The 18,052-nt window shown below is 47.4% G+C and overlaps 2 protein-coding genes across 4 annotated transcripts in view; both read right to left on the bottom strand.

Moving 5' to 3' along the window:
• Positions 1-2,252, bottom strand: part of SYTL4 (synaptotagmin like 4) — a 46,830-nt gene extending 44,578 nt beyond the window's left edge. The window contains exons 1-2 of the mRNA XM_084813869.1: positions 2,223-2,252; positions 1,110-1,155 (exon numbers count right to left, since the gene is read on the bottom strand). The gene's annotated coding sequence lies outside the window, so the exon portion shown is untranslated. The remainder of the gene's footprint in view (positions 1-1,109; positions 1,156-2,222) is intronic.
• Positions 1,110-17,999, bottom strand: TYW2 (tRNA wybutosine-synthesizing protein 2). Of its 3 annotated transcripts, none has more exons than XM_084813875.1 (8): positions 17,923-17,999; positions 14,445-14,542; positions 12,940-13,108; positions 12,024-12,222; positions 10,016-10,166; positions 8,119-8,228; positions 5,476-5,633; positions 1,110-3,446 (listed from the first exon to the last, which is right to left on the bottom strand). In XM_084813875.1, the coding sequence occupies exons 2-8, from the start codon at positions 14,510-14,512 to the stop codon at positions 2,976-2,978; spliced, it is 1,326 nt and encodes a 441-aa protein (XP_084670001.1). In that variant the 5' UTR covers positions 14,513-14,542; positions 17,923-17,999; the 3' UTR covers positions 1,110-2,975. The 3 variants fall into 3 exon arrangements, with proteins under 3 accessions (XP_084670001.1, XP_084670002.1, XP_084670003.1); XM_084813876.1 differs by having other exon boundaries at positions 2,976-3,446; positions 17,661-17,925; XM_084813877.1 differs by lacking the exon at positions 17,923-17,999 and adding an exon at positions 17,786-17,913 and having other exon boundaries at positions 2,976-3,446.
• Between the last annotated feature and the right edge of the window lie 53 nt (positions 18,000-18,052).

The raw sequence follows: 18,052 nt of genomic DNA on the forward strand, positions 1-18,052 counted from the left end.
GCTCACTGGCTCTCTGTCAAGCAAGCGAGTGGTAGGTATGATGAGAGAGAAGAGGAAGAGCCAGAGCAGCTGGTGACAGTGGCGGTGACAAGGTAGCACCGGTCATAGCTCAGCTCAGCGGCAGAGTATCTGCTTTGCACGCAAAAGTGTCAGGAGGCGCCCTAGCAGCCTCTTTCAGTAGACTCCAATAGCCAACTCAAGACCCAGAGGAAAAGATTCTTTTCAAGGCTTTAATGCTTTTATAACTTAATGACTCTTTCAGATGCTAATCACCAGCGACCAAGCAGAGTGGCCTATGTGCCGAGTAGGCAGTTGAGTAGGCAGTTGATCCCCGTTTGAAGGAGAGTCACTTGAAGACCCTGAACTTATGGGCTAGGGAGAGATCCTCCCTCTTTCCCTTGGGTCCACGGGAGGCGGCCGTTGCTTGCGCACCAAACGGGCACTACGCCTCCTTTCCGCGCCCTCCATCGCTCATCGCTCCCTGTGTCTGCATCGAGCCTCTAGCAAGCCCCGTTCCCGCACTTTCTCACTGCTAGGATCACTATATCTCAGGAATGCCAGCAGGAGGAATCTCTGCCAGCTGCTGTGCCTGTGAGGGATGAGCGAGCTCCTCTCCCACAGATTGCTGCTCCTCCTCAGAATCAGAACTGCTCTGGGGTTCTATTGGCTCAGTTTCCACCCTGACAAAAAGGTTGCAGGTCCGATCCCTGGCATTTCGAGGAAGGTCTGGGAAAGACCTCTCTGAAACCCTAGAGAGCTGGTGCCAGGGCAGGGCAAACTTGGTGGGGGGGCGGTCGCTTTATTTTTTCATAGAAGCTCAAGGACCCCAAGGTGCAAAACAGTGGCTGGGGTGGTGATGGAGCCAGATGCAAAATGGGAGCTCAAGGGGCAGAGCCAATTACCTGTACACCACGAGCCGTACACTAGGGCAGGGGTGAGGTACCTCCAGCCCTCTGGGTATTGCCGGACTGCAACCCCCATCAGCCCCAGCCAGCATGGCCAATGGTCAAAGATGATGGGAGTTGTAGTTCGACAACACCGGGAAGGCTACAGGTTCACCAGCCCTGCAGTAGCATGCCCTGCATATACAAGCGATGCATCCAAATCACCTTTCCAGAGGGATGTTTCTCCTCTTCTGTATGGTAAAGAGAGACACTGTGGAGGAAAAGTAAGGTCGGATTTAGTCTCATCGTGTTTACACAAATGGTTCAGGCCAGTGGAGGCTGGTCCCCGGTGCAGCTGGTGGGGGCAGATGCCCAACAATCTACTGAGATTGCCAGAGGAGAAGACCACATGTGGCACTTGGAAGCAGTGGAGCAAATGTGCCTGGTTGTGGGGGGATCTCTCTGCCACAAATGGAGGGGAGCCAGGCAGGGTGTCACTGCCCCATTTGCCCCAAATATAGAGCCAACTCTGGCTCAAGCATAGGGACATGTGCTCCTCTTTGGAAAGGAGTTGCTTTCTTCCATGTCCCTTCTCAAAACTTGCCCTGCCGTAGCCTGGCTTTGAGCGGAAGCAGCAGGGCAAGGTCTCCACACAGCTGCTATCACAGAACATGTGTAGAGTGACACCATGGGCCATGGCTGTCCACAAGGAGCAGAACAGAAATAAGCCCTGAGTTCTGGTTCAAACCCATTTCCATTGAACATGGAAGGTCATATTGAAAGAAAGAAACAAAGCATTAGGTAGTCTATTTATAAAAAAAAAACAACACCCTGTATTGTTCAAGCCCATACAAATTAAATACACCTTTAAAGCTGCATCAGAACTTTCATAGACAATTATCCACCCACAAGAGACCCCCTTGTGGTAGAACAGCATTCCCCAACCGGGCGCCCTCTGGATGGGCTAAACTACAAATCCCATCTTTCCCCAGCTGGTGTGGTGCTGGCTGGGGATGATAGGCGCTGTAGTCCAACACATCCAGAAGATGCCAGTTTGGGGAGAAGCCTGTGGTAGACATTATTTGGCAACCAGACTGGCAAAGATATCAAATAAGCCACCAACACATATCATTGCATTCTCCTGGACCTCGTTATACCTTGTGCATCCTCTGCACAAGAGGATACACAAGAAACGTGCTATTGTCCTTATGTCCTGCTTGTGGACTTTCCCAAAGGCATCTAGTTGGCTTCTCTGAGAACAGAATGCTGGACTAGATAAGGCCTTTTGGGTCTGACCCGGCAGGGCTCTTCTTATGTTCCCTCTCCTTGGTACTTAACAGTATTAAGGCAGGGGAAAGCACTTTCCTCCAGTTTGTCTGCCAACTGCAGGATATAGGATTGCTTCCTTTTCTTCCAGAAAATGCCAAAGGCAAGGAGGGGAAAAGGGAAACCTGAGAGGGAGCTGTTGGGAGAGGTTAGCATGGATTGACAGGCCAGCATTTGATTATCCATGGAGATCAGCTAGCTCACAGACTGCCAGTTGCTGATGGAAATACAGTGCACAGAATGTCAGTGAGACCAAGTGAAGATAAGTGAAGCCCCAGTGGCATTAAAAAGATGGTGCACACCCACGGTTGGAGAGCTAAGCTGGCCCTTTTTCTAGGAGTGCTCCTAAGGTGAACAAAAGCACTGAGTTCTCCAGTGAATAACGAAGGAGGAGGAGGAGAGTGGACAACAGAGGATCTCCCATTTTTGGGGGGGGATGCAGGTGTAAATCTAAAATATTGCTTTAAAACCTTCCAACATGCAGAAGTCATTTCTATCGCCTGTTGTTGGGCAGACTCCTTCAACATCTGTACATCCATTCCCGATCGTAACTAGCAGGACCAGCTCTGAGAAGACCCAGATCGCTAATGACACCTTCAGCTGGCAGCATCGACGGTTGTGACAGATGGACCTAGCCTGCCAGTTTCAGATGGACTTTGAACCCTGCTACCTGCACCAATCCTGTTCACTCCAAGATTCCCTGCCCAAGAGAGAAGACGATGTTCTAGGGTTGCTCCTATGCCTGAGGCCACTTGTTCTGTGTGCTTATGCGACAGGCCTGCAGTCCAGATCCAAGACTAGATGGTGCACATGAGGGGCGTAAGATTTCACTTTCTCGATGTGCAGGGTTTTCGTCCTCCACTGCTTCCCATCCAGCTCCTGAAGCAAAGTCTGGATCCGGGTCCCGGTGGCCTCTGCCCACATCTGCCACTCACACCTGGCTGCATGAGTCGGGTCCCTCCTTCCAGCATCCTGTGGAATACTGTGGTCTCCGCAGGCCTCTTTGCCTTCTTGCACATTAGACACTGCTTGTGCCAAACTTTGCTCATGAGGCCGATTCTGCTCTGGCTTGTGGGGCGGCTCAAGGGCCTTTGCCGGAAAGGATTCCACATTCTGGTGAATATGAAGGACACCTCCAATGTCCTTCCGTAGAACCTGGCAGGCAACTGGCCAGGCTTCCTCCGACGTAGGGATCAGTCCCAGATTCACCCTGTCAGCCACGCCCCACAGTTTCAGCTGCAGTCGAGGAGAGAACACAGGGAACATGGAAAGCTGCATTATATCAGGTCAGATATTTGTCCATCAAGCCCAATACTGCTGACTCGAATTGGCAGCAATTCTTAAAGGCAGTGAAGAGCCTTTTCTAGAGCTTTTCTGAGATCCTTTTTACTGGAGTTGCCATGGACCAAGCCCAAGACACTCTACATGCAAAGCACATGCTCTACCGCTGAGCCACGGTTCATCCCCATAGATCAGGGATGGGCCCTTGGCCTAACTTCATGTGACCCTAGGCCTAATCTCAAAAGCTCTCTGCAAGTGATCAGTTCAGATCTCTGGCAAGAGCAATCTGTTCCTCCCCTGGTAGCCTGCTGGGTGGGGAGAAAGGAAGGAAGGAAGAAAGGGGGGGCAGAAAGAGGGGGGCGCTTGCCTTGCTCACTTTTGGCTCTGGCTCCACCTAGTACTGGCTTCAGCCAAGCCTCCTGCCAGCCTGTGAGCCCTGACAAATTACACACAAACACACAGTTTTTTAACTGAAAAAAGCTCCCCACTCCTCCTATAAAGGATGAGGAAGGGGAAGAAAGAGAGCAGATAGGAAACAGACACAACAGAGAGGAAAGAGGAGGAGAATAAAAAAAGGATTGAAAAGTTTGAGACACCATTTCCGTGCAATACGGAGAGGAAGAGGTAGGGCAGCTTGAGCTCCTCTACCAAATAGTGTGACCATTCCCGACCTGGTGCTTCAGAGGCCTGCTGGTGAGAAGCCGAACTGCTGGAGAAGCAAAGAAGAGCAAAGCTCTCCTTCCCAATGAACAGTGGGTGGTAGGAATCAGAGCATTATTGGGCTCCAACAGAACTGAAGACCCTGGGTAGCTGTCCAAATTTGCCCTGACTAGTAGTCGTCTTTTTATTTATTTAATGTTGCACCTGCTTGCTGAAGTACACAAGGCAGTTTGCATAAGAACGAAATACAAAAACACAAAATGGACCCTTAAAAAAAACCCTCCCTATCAGATTAAACCCACCACTTAAAACAGCGCCGGAAATCACACGAAAAATAAATGTTCCAAAGAAAGCCTGCCTAAATACGTTTGTTGGAGGAATCCTTGTGGTTGCAAACTTTACTGATCCTGCCACTGCAACTACTGAACACCAGATTAAAAACACCAAATTGTGTACTGGGTGTTGTACAGCAGGAGTTTTCAACCTTTTCAAACCCAGGGCACACCTGTAACCCTAGCCTACTATTTCTTTCTTTCTTTCTTTCTTTCTTTCTTTCTTTCTTTCTTTCCTGATAAGAACTGAAGCTGTTAAGAACTGAAAACCTAAGCAAAAAAAAAAAAAGTGATGGTGGAGTCACTGTACAACCCATTCTGGGGTGCAAACCATTTGTGGCTTCCCAACCACCACCTGAAGACCAATTTTAGGGTGTAGCTCAGTGGCACAGCACGTGTTTTGCATGCAGAACATCCCAGATTCAGTCCCTGGCACTTCCAACTACGGCTGGGAAAGACCCCTGCCCGAAACTCTGGAAAACTACCACTAGTCAGTTCGTAAAACTAGGTGGGCCAACGGTTTGACTCATTATAAGACATCTTCATATGTTCAATGCTGTACAGAACATAGGAAAAGACAGCCCCTGGTAACACTTATAGTTGCAATCCTATGCACACTTACTAGGGAGTAAGCTTCATTGAACTCAGCGGAACTTACTTCTGAGAAAGCACGCACAGGATTGGGCTATCTAATGCTGTGTGACCACCACCACCCATCCATCCTGGCAGCAAAAACTTCCCCTGTGGATTGCATCCGTATTTGATTCTCACGCGTGAAATTAAAAGTTAGGTGATACGAAAGAAGGCATGGGGTGTCATGCAAGAAAGAAAGTGGCAAGCGGGGGCGGGGCTGCATCATTGCAAGGAAAGATCTTGGGGAAACCTAAGGTACAGATCTTCCTCTGTCTCCATCCCGACCTACCAAAGCTGGTTCAGATGCTGGAATGATGATGACTCTTCCCCACTCCAATTACATTTCCCTCTCAGCTTACCGTCTTATTATCTCCCTGGTGAATATGACACCGATCCTGCACACCATTCAGTTGCAAGTTCTTCTGCAGGGCTTCCACAGCATGGGGGTTCCACTCACAGGCATGGACGAAGGCGGCACCAGCATGAACTAGGTAAGGCAGGGTGAAATAGCCAATCCCTGAGGACAAGGGAGATAACAGCAGCTAGGTGCAAGTTCCAGCGTTAGAGGCATAAAACCACAGCGGTGGAAGGACCCTTGGGGGTCATCTAGTCCACCCACCTACTCAGGGCAGGATCTGCAACGCAAGAGGCAACTGCAGCAGCTCTAACAGATGGCCATCCAGCCTCTGCTTAAACCAGGGGTGGACAACTTGTGGCCCTCCAGAAGCTTTGGTAACTAAATCAGCACTTGTTGCAGACCACCTTGATGGTATTTTAGCAGATAAAGTGTATACAAATGTTAATAAATAAATCATCATGGGAGAAGAAACCATTGTCTCTATTCAGGCTCAAATGAACAGATTTGAACTTCTTGATCAAATGATCTACCTCTCGTTCCCATGTGCACATCCTGGGGAGGCTGTGGAACTCTTGAACCAGTGTCTGGAGGCTGTTTTGGGATGGATGAGGGTGAACAAGCTGAAAGTTAATCCAGACAAGGCAGAGGTACTGTGGGTTGGGAAACCAACTACTTCAGATGGAGGTTTACAACTGGTCTTAGATGGGGTTGCACTCCTCCTGAAAGACCAAGTGCGTAGTCTGGGAGTCCTCCTGGACTCTGAGCTAACTGGGGAAGCCCAGGTGGCTGCAGTGTCCAGGAGTGCTTTTTACCAGCTTAAGCTGGTACGTCAACTGCAGCCCTATCTGGAGAGGATGGACCTTGCCTCAATTATCCACACACTAGTCATGTCCAGGCTGGACTACTGTAATGCACTATATGTGGGGCTGCCTTTGAACATGGTTCAGAAACTCCAGCTTATGCAGAATATAGCCATCTGAGTATTGGTGGGGGTGAGGCGATTTGATCACATAATGCCTATACTGCACCAGCTGCACTGGTTACGGGTGCATTTCCAAGCCCAATTCAAAGTGCTGGTTTTGACCTTTAGAGCATTAAACAGTTTGGGACCAAGTTACTTGAAGGACCGCCCACACCCATATCAGCCTGCCCGCACTTTAAGATCAGAAAGAGAGGCCCTTTTCATTTGCCCACCCATGAGAGCAGCCACATGGGTGAACACACGTGAGAGGGCCTTCTCTGTAGTGGCCCTACACCTTTGGAACAAACTGCCATCAGAGGTCCACCTTGCTCCATCATTGCAGACTTTTAAGAAGGCCTTGAAAACATATTATTTTACTTTGGCCTTCTCTTGATATGACTGCTATTTTTGCTGTTACTGCTGTTAACTTTGCTGCTGGTTTTATTGTTGGCTTTTATTGTTATTTTTATTGTTTTTATCACTTTTAATATTTTAACTGTTTTTATGTATTTTATTGTTGTAAGCTGCCTTGGGAGGGCTTCTGCCCTGAAAGGCAGCCAAGAAGTATTTTAAATAAATACATAATAAATTGAAGTCCAGCAGTTTCACGCTGGAGATTCTCTTCCAGGTTTCTTTATTCAAGGCTGGCCACCTTGGGCAAGGAACAAAGGTGTGATGGGTTAGTTGAGGAAGGAAGATGCCCAGGGCAGCATGGCACAATTCTTTGTTTCTGATTTACCCAGGTCTCCCCATAGTGTTGCTCTGAAACTGTCCTCACTCAGCAAAACCAGGTCCCCGTGCCGGAGCCCATCAGGCCTAGCCAGCATAGCCAATGGTGAGGGATCATGGGAGTTGCAGGCCAAAACATCTGCAGGCCAAAACATCTGGCCTACCCCAGCTTAAACATTCTCGTTCTCATTTCTGCTTTGCTGGGAGCACTAACAACTCTTTGTAGTTGCCCTTCTGGAAAAGGTTGATGAGGGAAGGAGAGGGACTGCGGTGGAATCAAGCAGATTCAGTTTATGCTACCTCTCCTCGTAGCCCAAGCAGCCGTGCTAGCTTCAGGCTTCTGCAGCCATCTCAAACCCTCCAGAAGCAGCAGAAACATCCAGAGCACAGTGGAAGACTAAACACCACCACCCTTGTCTCTGCTGGAGCCTTGAGAACTGCACCAGAATGAAAGAATGGAGCATGGGAGATCAGCGGTTGCAGGCTGTAAGAAATCTAGTGGCTATTTTCTTAACTTTGTTTTCCTGGCGTAGCTGTTTGCAGTTCGCAGTGTTTATTAAAGCCTTAATGCATAGGAAACATTTAGTTTATTTGGCTCTGGCTTACACATTACTGAAAAATAATAACTGATATGGCGTTGTAATGTTTGATTTTGCCTATTCTGTAATTAATTTGAAATGTTATAATGCTAGTATTAGTGAAAAGAGTTGCTTATTATTGGGATGATGTACTATTTTGCAATGATGTATTGGTATGCTTTTTTGATCTTGTATTGCTGCTTTGTTAGCCGCTTTGGGCACTTTTTGTGGAAAAGCAGAATGTAAATTAGATAATGATAATAATTCCCTAGTTCAGCACCCCTCAGCCTGGTGATCTCCTCCATCGTCCCCACCCAGCAGAGCCATTGCAGGGAGAGACAGCAGCCTCTTTGCTGCTACCAAGCGCACTATTTACCAGCATAGAGATCCACCACGACTTCCCCAGTGCACTGCAGAGATGCCACCCGCAGTTTCTCAGTGATGTTTCCTGGAGACAGCATGCACCGGGTCACGTCGAACATGTACCTGTGAAGGCGAGGCAGATTCAGAAGACCTGGAGAAAGCAAACTGGTCCAAGGAGCAAACCTGTCCTAGGTAAGAATCGCCTGGCTGTAAGGCCCACACATGGGTCTTAATGAACCTTCCTTCAGATATGGGTGTTCAAAGCAAAAATCACAAGCTGAGGTTAACCGGAGCAAATGTTGACTGTTCTTTTTTCTTTACCTTTTTAAAGAGAATTTATTTATTTGTATTCATCATTGGCATTTACAGTATATCCCGCCTTTCAACAGGATTCCCAGGGTTTATTCAAATAAACAGGTTCAAAATACATAACAAGTTTAAAATACATACAAGGAGTAGGAAATGAGAACTATGTAAAAGGATTACCAACTTCCTTGATTTTCTGGAAAGATCAGGCTACACCATGCCCCCAGAACAAAGTAACAGAAAAAGTATTTCAACAAAGTGTAGGGGAAAACAAACAAATCTAACCTAGACACATTGTTTAAAAATCTGTTGTTTATCATCAAGTCCCACAGAACAGTTGCAAGATGGACAATAGATAATATGCAACAGAATAGGCAGAATAATTAATACCTAGATGAGAAACTAATCATCATCTTGCCCTGTGAAACATAGGAATCCCCTTACCCAATCTTCCCCAGTCTTTAAAACGAGCTCAGTTTTCTGGAGTCAATTTAAGGTGCAATCCTATACACTATATACATCCTGTATACAATCCTATACAGAAAAAAAGTCCTAGTACTCCCAGCATTCCCTAGCCAGCCATGCTGGCTGGGGCATGCTGGGAGTTGTAGGACTTTTTTCAGTCTAAACATGCATAGGATTACACCCTTAAAATCCTATGAAATCCTTCTCCATGAAACTACGCCCTGGAATTCATATTGATGTTAGGCCAGCATGCACTCTGCACACTTTTACTTCAACATAATGAACTTCCTTGGCTTAAGAAAGGGGTGTTGAACTTCTCTCAGCCCAAGGGCCAAATTCCATTTTGGAGAAGCTCTTGGGGGCCGCATTCCAGTGGTGGGTGGGGCTGAAGGCAAAACGGGGTGGGGCCAAGGCAAAAGTGGTTGGCCAAAAATACAAAAACTCTCAGCATATTTTAGCACAAAGGTCTTACTGCCAGTAACTAAGTCTTGGGACAGGAATTTCAACTTTTCAGAATGTGGAAAAAAAATGGGACAAAAGCTAAGAAACCACCAAATGAGTGATGGCAGAAGGAGGTGAAGCCAGGGGAAGGGGGCACGGCTCTTTGGGGAATCCCAGAGGGCCAGATTGGGACCCCAAGCCTAAGGTTCTACACCCTGGTTTAAGATCTAGAATGAAAGTCTTAATTTGGCTCAATTTCAGTGTGGTGGCCCCCTTCCTCTGGAACTCCCTGCCTCTGAAGGTCAGGCAGGCACCAACCCTGGGTTGTTTTCAGTGCCTCTTCAAAAAAACCCAGCTCTTTTCCAGAAGGCCTTCCTTGGTTGACCAGCTTCAGTTTTATTGACACTCTGTTTTCTAAAGAATAATCTTAATATCATGTTTCATTCTTCTTATCTTTTGTTCAGTTTATCTCTTGCTTAGATATGTTTAGATCTGTTTAGATAAGGAGCAGTGTACAAATGTTGGAAAGAAGGAAAGAGAGAGAGAAAGAGAGAGAGAGAGAGAGAGAGAGAGAGAGAAAGAAAGAAAGAAAGAAAGAAAGAAAGAAAGAAAGAAAGAAAGAAAGAGTCTAAGTAGAACTCATAAGGAGAAAGGGGATGTGTTGGAGAGAAAAACGTTACCTTGCACTTCTCCCTTACCGGATTCCATTGTCCACATGTTCAACCCAGCCATCCAGACCCAGCAACAGGGTCACCGTTGGGGATCGAAATAAATCTGACTGCACCGGGCCACATCTGGCTAAGCGCCGGGCCCCCAGAGCACCAGCAACCACCTCCCAGAGCTCTTGTCCTGAAAGAGAGCGCAGATATGATGGTTTCCAGAAGGGTAGCTGTGTTAGTCTGTTGCAGCAAAACCAAGAGTCTTGTGGTACCTTAAAAACTAACAAACATATTACAGCATAAACATTCATGGACAAGAGTCCTCGAATGCAGGAAATGTAATCTTCAAATGGCAGATGAAAACACATATGGGTTTAAAGCGAAACAATGTGGAAGTTAAATGGCAACAGAATGCAAAAGTACAGCCTGTGACAATTCCATTAGAGCAGGGGTGCTGAACCTCTTTCAGCCCAAGGGCCGAATTACATTTTGGGGACATTCTCGGGGGCTGCATTCCAGTGGTGGGCAGGACACTACGCTCTGCATCTAAGGCCCTCCTCCGGGAGCCTCCTTTGAGGGAGGCTGGCAACGAGAGGGCCTTCTCAGTGGTGGCCCCCCATTGATGGAATAGCACCTCCCTGACGAAGCCCACCTGGCACCAATATTGCCATCTTTTCGGCACCGGGTTAAAACTGCCCTCTTCTCTCAGGCATTTGGCAGCATATTATGAGTCTCTTTGATTGTCTCTGGCTGATTGCTTAAACTGTTTTAGACATATGTTGTTGTGTGTGCTATTTGTTCTGTCATTTGTGAATGGTTTTAGACTTTATACAATGCATTTTAACGGTTTGAATTGTTGTGAACTGCCCAGAGAGCTTCAGCTATGGGGCAGTACAGAAATATAATAAATGAATGACTGGAGGTAAAAGGGCGCGGGGCCAAAGAACCAAGGTCAAAATACCTGCATAATTTAGTTTAAAGCTCTTACCTCTAGTAGCTAAGCCTTAGGAGAGGCATTTCAGCCTTTTAGAATGGAGGGAGAAAACCGCACAGAAGCCAGGAAGCCAGCAAGTGGTCAGGGAAAAGAGGGCGAGGCCAAGGAAAGGGAGCATGGTCATCTGGGAACCCCCCAAAGGCCAGATTGGGGCCCAGGCCTAAGCTTATGCACACCTGCATTAGAGCTTGGATGTATGTAAAAGAAGCATACTTTTGGACTCGATGGTCTTATAGGCCCCTTCCAACCCTATTATTATTCTATGACGCAAAGTGACCCTTCGCAACAGCAGTAACTGGTGGTAGCAGAATCATCTATTCCGATACATCTCTTCCTGTGACTTCACCCATCTACCTCCCCCACCATCAGCCACCTAAGTGCCTCCTGCACCTTGAAGTGACTGCCCCTTTCCCCGGGCACCTCCTTTTGCCTGAAACTGCCTCTCGGGATGCCTCCGTGTGACCCACCTCCCTTATTTCCTTCAAGTCCCTCCTCAAAACTCACCTTTCCCAGGAGGCCTTTGGATCATCCCCCTGGTCCCAAACCCATGTTATAACTATCCCAAAGTCTGTGTAATGGATGTCATCAGATTTTCTTCTCCTGCTTACTCATACCTGCATGTCCCACTTCCTCAGTTGTTTCCCTGTGTCTGTTTTAAACTATATGGCCCTTGGGGTAGGGGCCTGTCATACCTGTTCTTTGTAAAGCACCATGTACATAGATAGTGCTATATAAATGCATCATCATCATAGCAATCCTGAGGAAATCAACACTTTTAAATTGTTGTACACCACCACTAAAAAGCAGAGAAGGCGGAATGTAACTCTTAATAATAAATACATTGTTGTGGGGAAAGAAACCATTGTCTCTATTCAGGCTCAAATGAATAGAATTGAACTTCTTGATCAGTTTTAATCAAGCAGTTTCATACTGGAGTTTCCCTTTGAAGTTTCTTTAGCAAGGCTGGCCACCTTGGACAAGGAACAAAGGTGTGATGGATTAGCTGAGGAAGGAAGATGAGTGGCATGGCACAATTCTTTGTTTCCGATTTACCCAGGTCTCCCCATAGTGTTGCTCTGAAATTGTCCTCACTCAGCAGAACCAGGTCCCCATGCCGCTGCCAGGATCGTGGCAGATCTCTCTTCAGCTCTTCTGACCAGGTGACTCCATGGATCAACATCAGGTGTTGTACCTCATCGCACAGTTTCTGGAAAGGCGACCGGACCTTCGTCGCTTTTGAGGGAATGGGATTCTGGGAAGGGAAAGGAAAGGAAAGGAAATGATCAGCCAGTTTCTTCATTCATGCACACAACATGGCATACTCCATTTTCAAGTCCTATCCAAACTTGTTAGCACCAAGGGGCAAAAGGCTCAAAGACTACTTCTAATTAGCGCCTGCAAGGTGTTTGTTTCAAAGGCTAAACAATATTTATTTATTATTACATTTATATCCCATCTTTTTTCCTCTTGCAAGGAACCCAAGGCAGCTTACAGTGTCCTTCTCCTCTCCCTTTTTATCCTCACAACAACCCTGTGAGGTATGTCATGCTGAGAGTCAGTGATTGGCCCAAAGGCACCCAGTGAGCTCCATGGCCAAGTGGGGACTAAAACCCAGATCTCCCGAATCCTGAGTCCAACACTCTAACCACTACACCATACCCATACCAGCTCTAAACTAATTCTCAAAGCACACTGCTGCTTTACTCAAACCAGGCCAGGCCCTCTGTGACATAAGAATCGATAAGCCAGTGATAGCACCACTACCAACACCAAACCACTGTGGGATCAGAGAAGACCAACGAGTGGCATCATCAAGGTGAGGCAAGCAGAAAAGGCAGAAGAGGACAACATGCAAGTGAGAAAGGAGGGAAGTAGGTTTGACAACACCCACAGCCAACTGTAGTGACAAGCCGCTTGTGAGTCATGGAGGAAAAGCCCACAGCTCCCTCCCAACAAGGAGTCAGCTCACCTGGATCCATGTCAGAGCACAGGTTCTCCCAGGTGGGATGCTTTCCTTCAACTGCTGCAGGTGCTGCGCTGTGAGGCTTGGGCCTAGCACAGGCAACACCATGGCCCCATTGGCAAGTTTCTGCACACAGTAACGGCTGTCCATGATCCCCTCTCTCTGCAAGCGTTTCCTGCAAGGCCAACAAGTATATGAGGACCCCGAAAATGCTACTCGCTATACCTACAGGAACTCATGGCCATTGCTGCAGGGGAAAAGGTCCAAGAGCGAGTGCAGGAAAGGCTGTTAGCAGTTCCGGTAGAAGTAGCATTACCTCGAGTCTAGCGGGAGAGCTTGGCTGGATTGACACGTCTTGGCGACTTCCAAGCCGAACTACACATGCCAGGCCTGAGAATTCAGACAGCTTATACGAGACCTGTGTGCTGCACAGTTATGAAATGGGGGAACTGCCATGTGTTGAGAGGATGGAGAGGGGTGCCAGGTGTATCTTGACTGGGGAGATTCGGGTAGGGTAGGGTAGGGTAGGGTAGGGAGAAGTAGCAAATGCAGCTACTGTAATTATTATACAACTAGGCTATGTGTGAGGAGCCTCAGGTTCAGGGGCCAAATCTGCCCCTCCTGCGGTCTTAATCCAGCCATGCAGGGATGCTCAGATGGCCATCTTCCTCAGACCCCACAGTCTTTCCCCCCAACTACAGATCATTTGGTGGGTTGGGACAGTTTTTCCCCCATTCTAAAAGGTTGAAAGGCTTCTCCTACGGCTTAGCTACTGGCCGTAAGGGCTTTAAACAAAAAATATGCTGGTATTTGTGGCCTGTTGTTTTTGCTGTACCTGGCTGCACCCCTCAACTACGCAAATGTGTACATGCACTTGCTTGTGCGTGTGTCTGTCTGTCTAGCCCTCTCCCTGCAAATCTCTATTAATGATGGGGGATAAGCAAGCCAGCATTAGGACAGCACCCTCTTTACAAATGTCCCCCAATTGCCACAATTTACTTTTCCACCTGTGAGGGTGAAGGGCTACTCTTTGCTCATGTGGCAAAAAGTAAAAGGGCACCCTCAGAGATCAATCCTTGGGATGTGGGCTAAATCTGCCCCTGGCAACCCTAGCCATTTAAATGGAGCTCTTGCATCTGACCCACCCCACTCTTTCCTCTGTAAACCACCTTCAGTATATTGGTCACACGAGGGCAGCCATGTAAATAAGCCCACGCTAGCCTGCTGGAGGCTGGCAGAAGGAGGACCAAGAACTCCATCCCGCCACTAGCAACCCGCTGCATTTCTGTGCTGGGCCTGGAAGAGGTTCCTGTGCAGAGCACAGAGGAGTGACTGAGCGCTCTGTCCCTCCTTCACCAGCCTCCTCACTCATGTGCACATGTTTCCTTGTCCCCTGTGTCGAGTACTTAGGTACAAGGCCGCACTTGAGTGTAGCTAATCAGTTTTTGGAGAGTCTTCCTGGAACATTATTTCATTCCATCATCCCACTGATTGTGTATCTGTAACTGTACCTGAATAGCTGCGTAAATTGTGGCTCGGTAATGAGAGCTGCAGTACCACGGGAACACTCTGCATCCATCTTGTTTGGGAAAAGAGAGAAGATGCTTGCCTAAAGAGGGAGGAAAGAAAGAAGATATTTGCCTAAAACAGAACCAGAAAGCATCAACTTTGGCTGGTCCTCCCCACAATAAAGGGTTTTCCTACACACTTCATCAGAAAATGAGAACTTCTGAAGGATTTAATATTAAGCCCTCTTTACTGAGGCTGTTCACAACAGGGGAACAATCACAACACAAACAGTAGGCAGGGAAGGATTCTTAAGGCATAATGCTATGCAGAAGGTGAGCGGGTATAGGACTGCAGCCTTCCTATAGCATCAAACTAACTTTATTTCTGTGAAAAAGTTCCTAGAGTTCCATATATTTTAAGAGGTCAAGAAAACCAACAACCAGGATTCTTCCAGTCTTGTATTTTGTGAACTGGGGTGGGGTGGGGGGATATGTATGTATGTACAATACTTATGTAATACCTTTAAGCCGCAGGAACAAATCCATTGTCCTGCCCACAAGAATAAGTGAAGCAATGGGAACTTAAGGAGCTTGTGAGTCTGGAAAGTTTGCTAGTGTAAAGGGCACTTGTGGTCTTTTTGCTATAATACACTAACACGACTACCCTCCAGAAACGTTTTACCAGGACAGGATGCCTTTCTATAGCAATGATGATGGCAACCCTTGGGAAAGATACCATGGGGGTGTTTTATTCTTATTTAGCTTGGCTTAGCAGCCTCATGATTAGCCTGTTATAACTGCTGTGTAAGGTTCACTACTCCCCTTCATGGATCACTGCCTTGTTGTGGCGAAGGGGCTTGCGTAACTCAGTGAAGCCATAAGCTATGCCGTGCAGGGCCACCCAAGATGGACAGGTCATGGCAGAGAGTTCTGACAAAATGTGGTCCACTGGAGAAGGAAATGGCAACCCACTCCAGTATTCTTGCCAAGAAAACCCCATGGAACGTATCACAAGGCTAAAAGATATGACGCCGGAAGATGAGCCCCTCAGGTCGGAAGGTGTCCAATATACTACTGGGGAAGAACAGAGGGTATTTCCAAGTAGCGCCAGAAAGAGTGAAGCGGCTGGGCCAAAGCCAAAAGGACACTCAAAAGGAGTACGACAAGGCTGCATATTGTCACCCTGCTTATTTAACTTATATGCAGAGTACATCATGAGAAACGCCGGGTTGGATGAATCACAGGTCGGAATTAAGACTGCCGGGAGAATTATAAACAACCTCCGATATGCAGACGATACCACCCTAATGGCAGAAATCGAAGAGGATCTCAAGAGCCTCTTGTTGAGGGTGAAAGAGGAGAGTGCAAAAGCTGGTTTGAAACTCAACAGTAAAAAAACGAAGATCATGGCAACTGGCGCCATCACTTCCTGGCATATAGAAGGGGAAGAAATGGAAGCAGTGACAGATTTTACTTTCTTGGGCTCCAAGATCACCGCAGACGGTGACAGTAGCCATGAAAATAAAAGACGCTTGCTCCTTGGGAGGAAAGCTATGGCAAACCTAGACAGCATAGTAAGAAGCTGAGACATCACCTTGCCGACAAAGGTCCGTCTAATCAAAGCTATGGTTTTCCCAGTAGTAATGTATGGCTGTGAGAGCTGGACTCTAAGGAAGGCTGAGCGCCGAAGAATTGATGCTTTCGAACTGTGGTGCTGGAGAAGACTCTTACGAGTCCCCTGGACTGCAAGGAGGTCAAATCAGTCAATCTTAAAGGAAATCAACCCTGCATACTCATTGGAAGGACAGATACTGAAGCTGAAGCTGAAATATTTTGGCCACCTAATGCGAAGAGAAAACTCTCTGGAAAAGACCCTGATGCTGGGAAAGGCAAAAGGAGAAGGGGACGGCAGAGGATGAGATGGCTAGATAGCATCACCGATGCAATGAATATGAATTGAGCACACTCCGGGAGAGAACACAGGACAGGAAGGCCTGGTGTGCTATGGTCCATGCGGACACGAAGAGTCGGACACAACTGAACGACTGAACAACAACAAAAAAAGGTTCACTACTACTCATTCAGTAATTTTGCTGTTTTTATTAAAGATTTAAAAATGTATCTTTGCATAATGGGCTTGCTTCAAGCCCTCAGAGGCTGCAATCTTACATGCTCTTATTTGACAGTAAGCTCCATTGGACTTATTTACAGAACAATCCTATCCATGCTTACTCAGAAATAAGTTCCACTGTGTTCAATGATACTTACTCACAGGTATACCTAGGACTGCAGACTGAAGGACAATCCTATGCATGTTTAGAAAAAGTCCTAGAACTCCCAGCATTCCCCAGGCAGCATCGCTGGCTGGGGCATGCTGGAAATTGTAGCAGTTTTCTGTCTATACATGCATAGGATTGCACCCTAAAGGGGTGCAATCCTATGCATGTTTAGACAGATAAAAGGCCTAGAACTCCCAGCATGCCCCAGCCAACCATGCTGTCTAGCAAGCATAGGATTGCACCCTTAGTTACTTAATTTAAATATTTTGGAGGGAGCAATCCTATGGCCGCTAGACAGAGGCTTGGATATCTTGTTTTCTGGGAACCGACCTCGGGGCCCATGCTCCAAGGTCGGTTCCTGGAGAACTCACCTCCTCCCACTTCTGTGCTGCCTTGGAGGCAGTGCGGGACAGCCCCAGCCTCCACGCTTGCAAGAGGAGCATGGAGCAGCCAAAAGGGGGCATGTCTCAGGGTGTTCCGGGGCGGGGAGGGTGGAAATGCCCAGATGACACATCCAATGTGTCATACACCAGCCTCTTTCCCCACTCAGCCCTCCCGCAGCTAGACATCCGCAATCAGCTGTCTAGCCAAAAATGCAGGTCAGGAGGAGCATGGAGGGAACAATCCCCTCCGTGCTTCTCCTGCCCTGCACTGGAAAGGCGGTCGCCTCCAAGATCAGAGGCGGCTGCCTATCTGGATAGGATTGCACCCTAAACCACCTTTATCCCCAGAAAGATTTCAGGATGGTATACATACAATCTCCTACAAACAATACAATAAAAATAACCAAGATACAACATAAATTGGGGGGGGGGGGAAACCAACCTAAAATCTAAATATCAAACAATAATATTGAGGGGCACAACACTATTTCAAACAACTGAAAAGATAGCAATTAGAAATTGAAAACGCAAATTTTCTAATATTTGTTTTAAAATACCTGTGCAAATACAGAGGGCTTAACCTGGCACTGAAAAGAGTACAGCCTTGGAACCAGGCATACCTCCCATGGCAAAGCAAACACACACACAAAATAGTAGTCACCCTACAACTAAGCCTTCTCACCCCTACTGCGCTCCTGCTCTCCCTACAGCTTTCTCCTCTCTCCAGGTTATGTTCCCCTAATCCCGGTTATGTTTCTCCAGCCCCCTTTCCCCAAAAGGCATTATTGACCATGTGTCACACCCAAACCCTTCCCCTACCTCAAGTCGAGCGTGCGCACCATTCTATAACATCCCCCCTGTAACCCTGCGTGCCCTGACTAACCCATTGCGCAGTCGCAAAAAGAGACCGGTGCCTCTCTATCCTCTCAGACTCGTTGGTGGGTTACTT

The sequence above is a fragment of the Heloderma suspectum genome, chromosome 9 (assembly GCF_057233095.1).
Source record: "Heloderma suspectum isolate Gila_16-S chromosome 9, 16-S_ref, whole genome shotgun sequence".
Lineage (NCBI taxonomy): Eukaryota > Metazoa > Chordata > Lepidosauria > Squamata > Helodermatidae > Heloderma > Heloderma suspectum.

What these genes read in the sequence shown, in the direction of transcription:
- TYW2 (XM_084813875.1), bottom strand. Translation starts at nt 14,512, where the DNA reads ATGGATGCAGAGTGTTCCCGTGGTACTGCAGCTCTCATTACCGAGCCA. An exon ending in GTGCTCTGACATGGATCCAG is followed by an intron (nt 12,223 to 12,939) that starts GTGAGCTGACTC and finishes TTCCCTTCCCAG; the next exon opens with AATCCCATTCCCTCAAAAGC. An exon ending in CATGTGGACAATGGAATCCG is followed by an intron (nt 8,229 to 10,015) that starts GTAAGGGAGAAG and finishes TCGCCTTCACAG; the next exon opens with GTACATGTTCGACGTGACCC.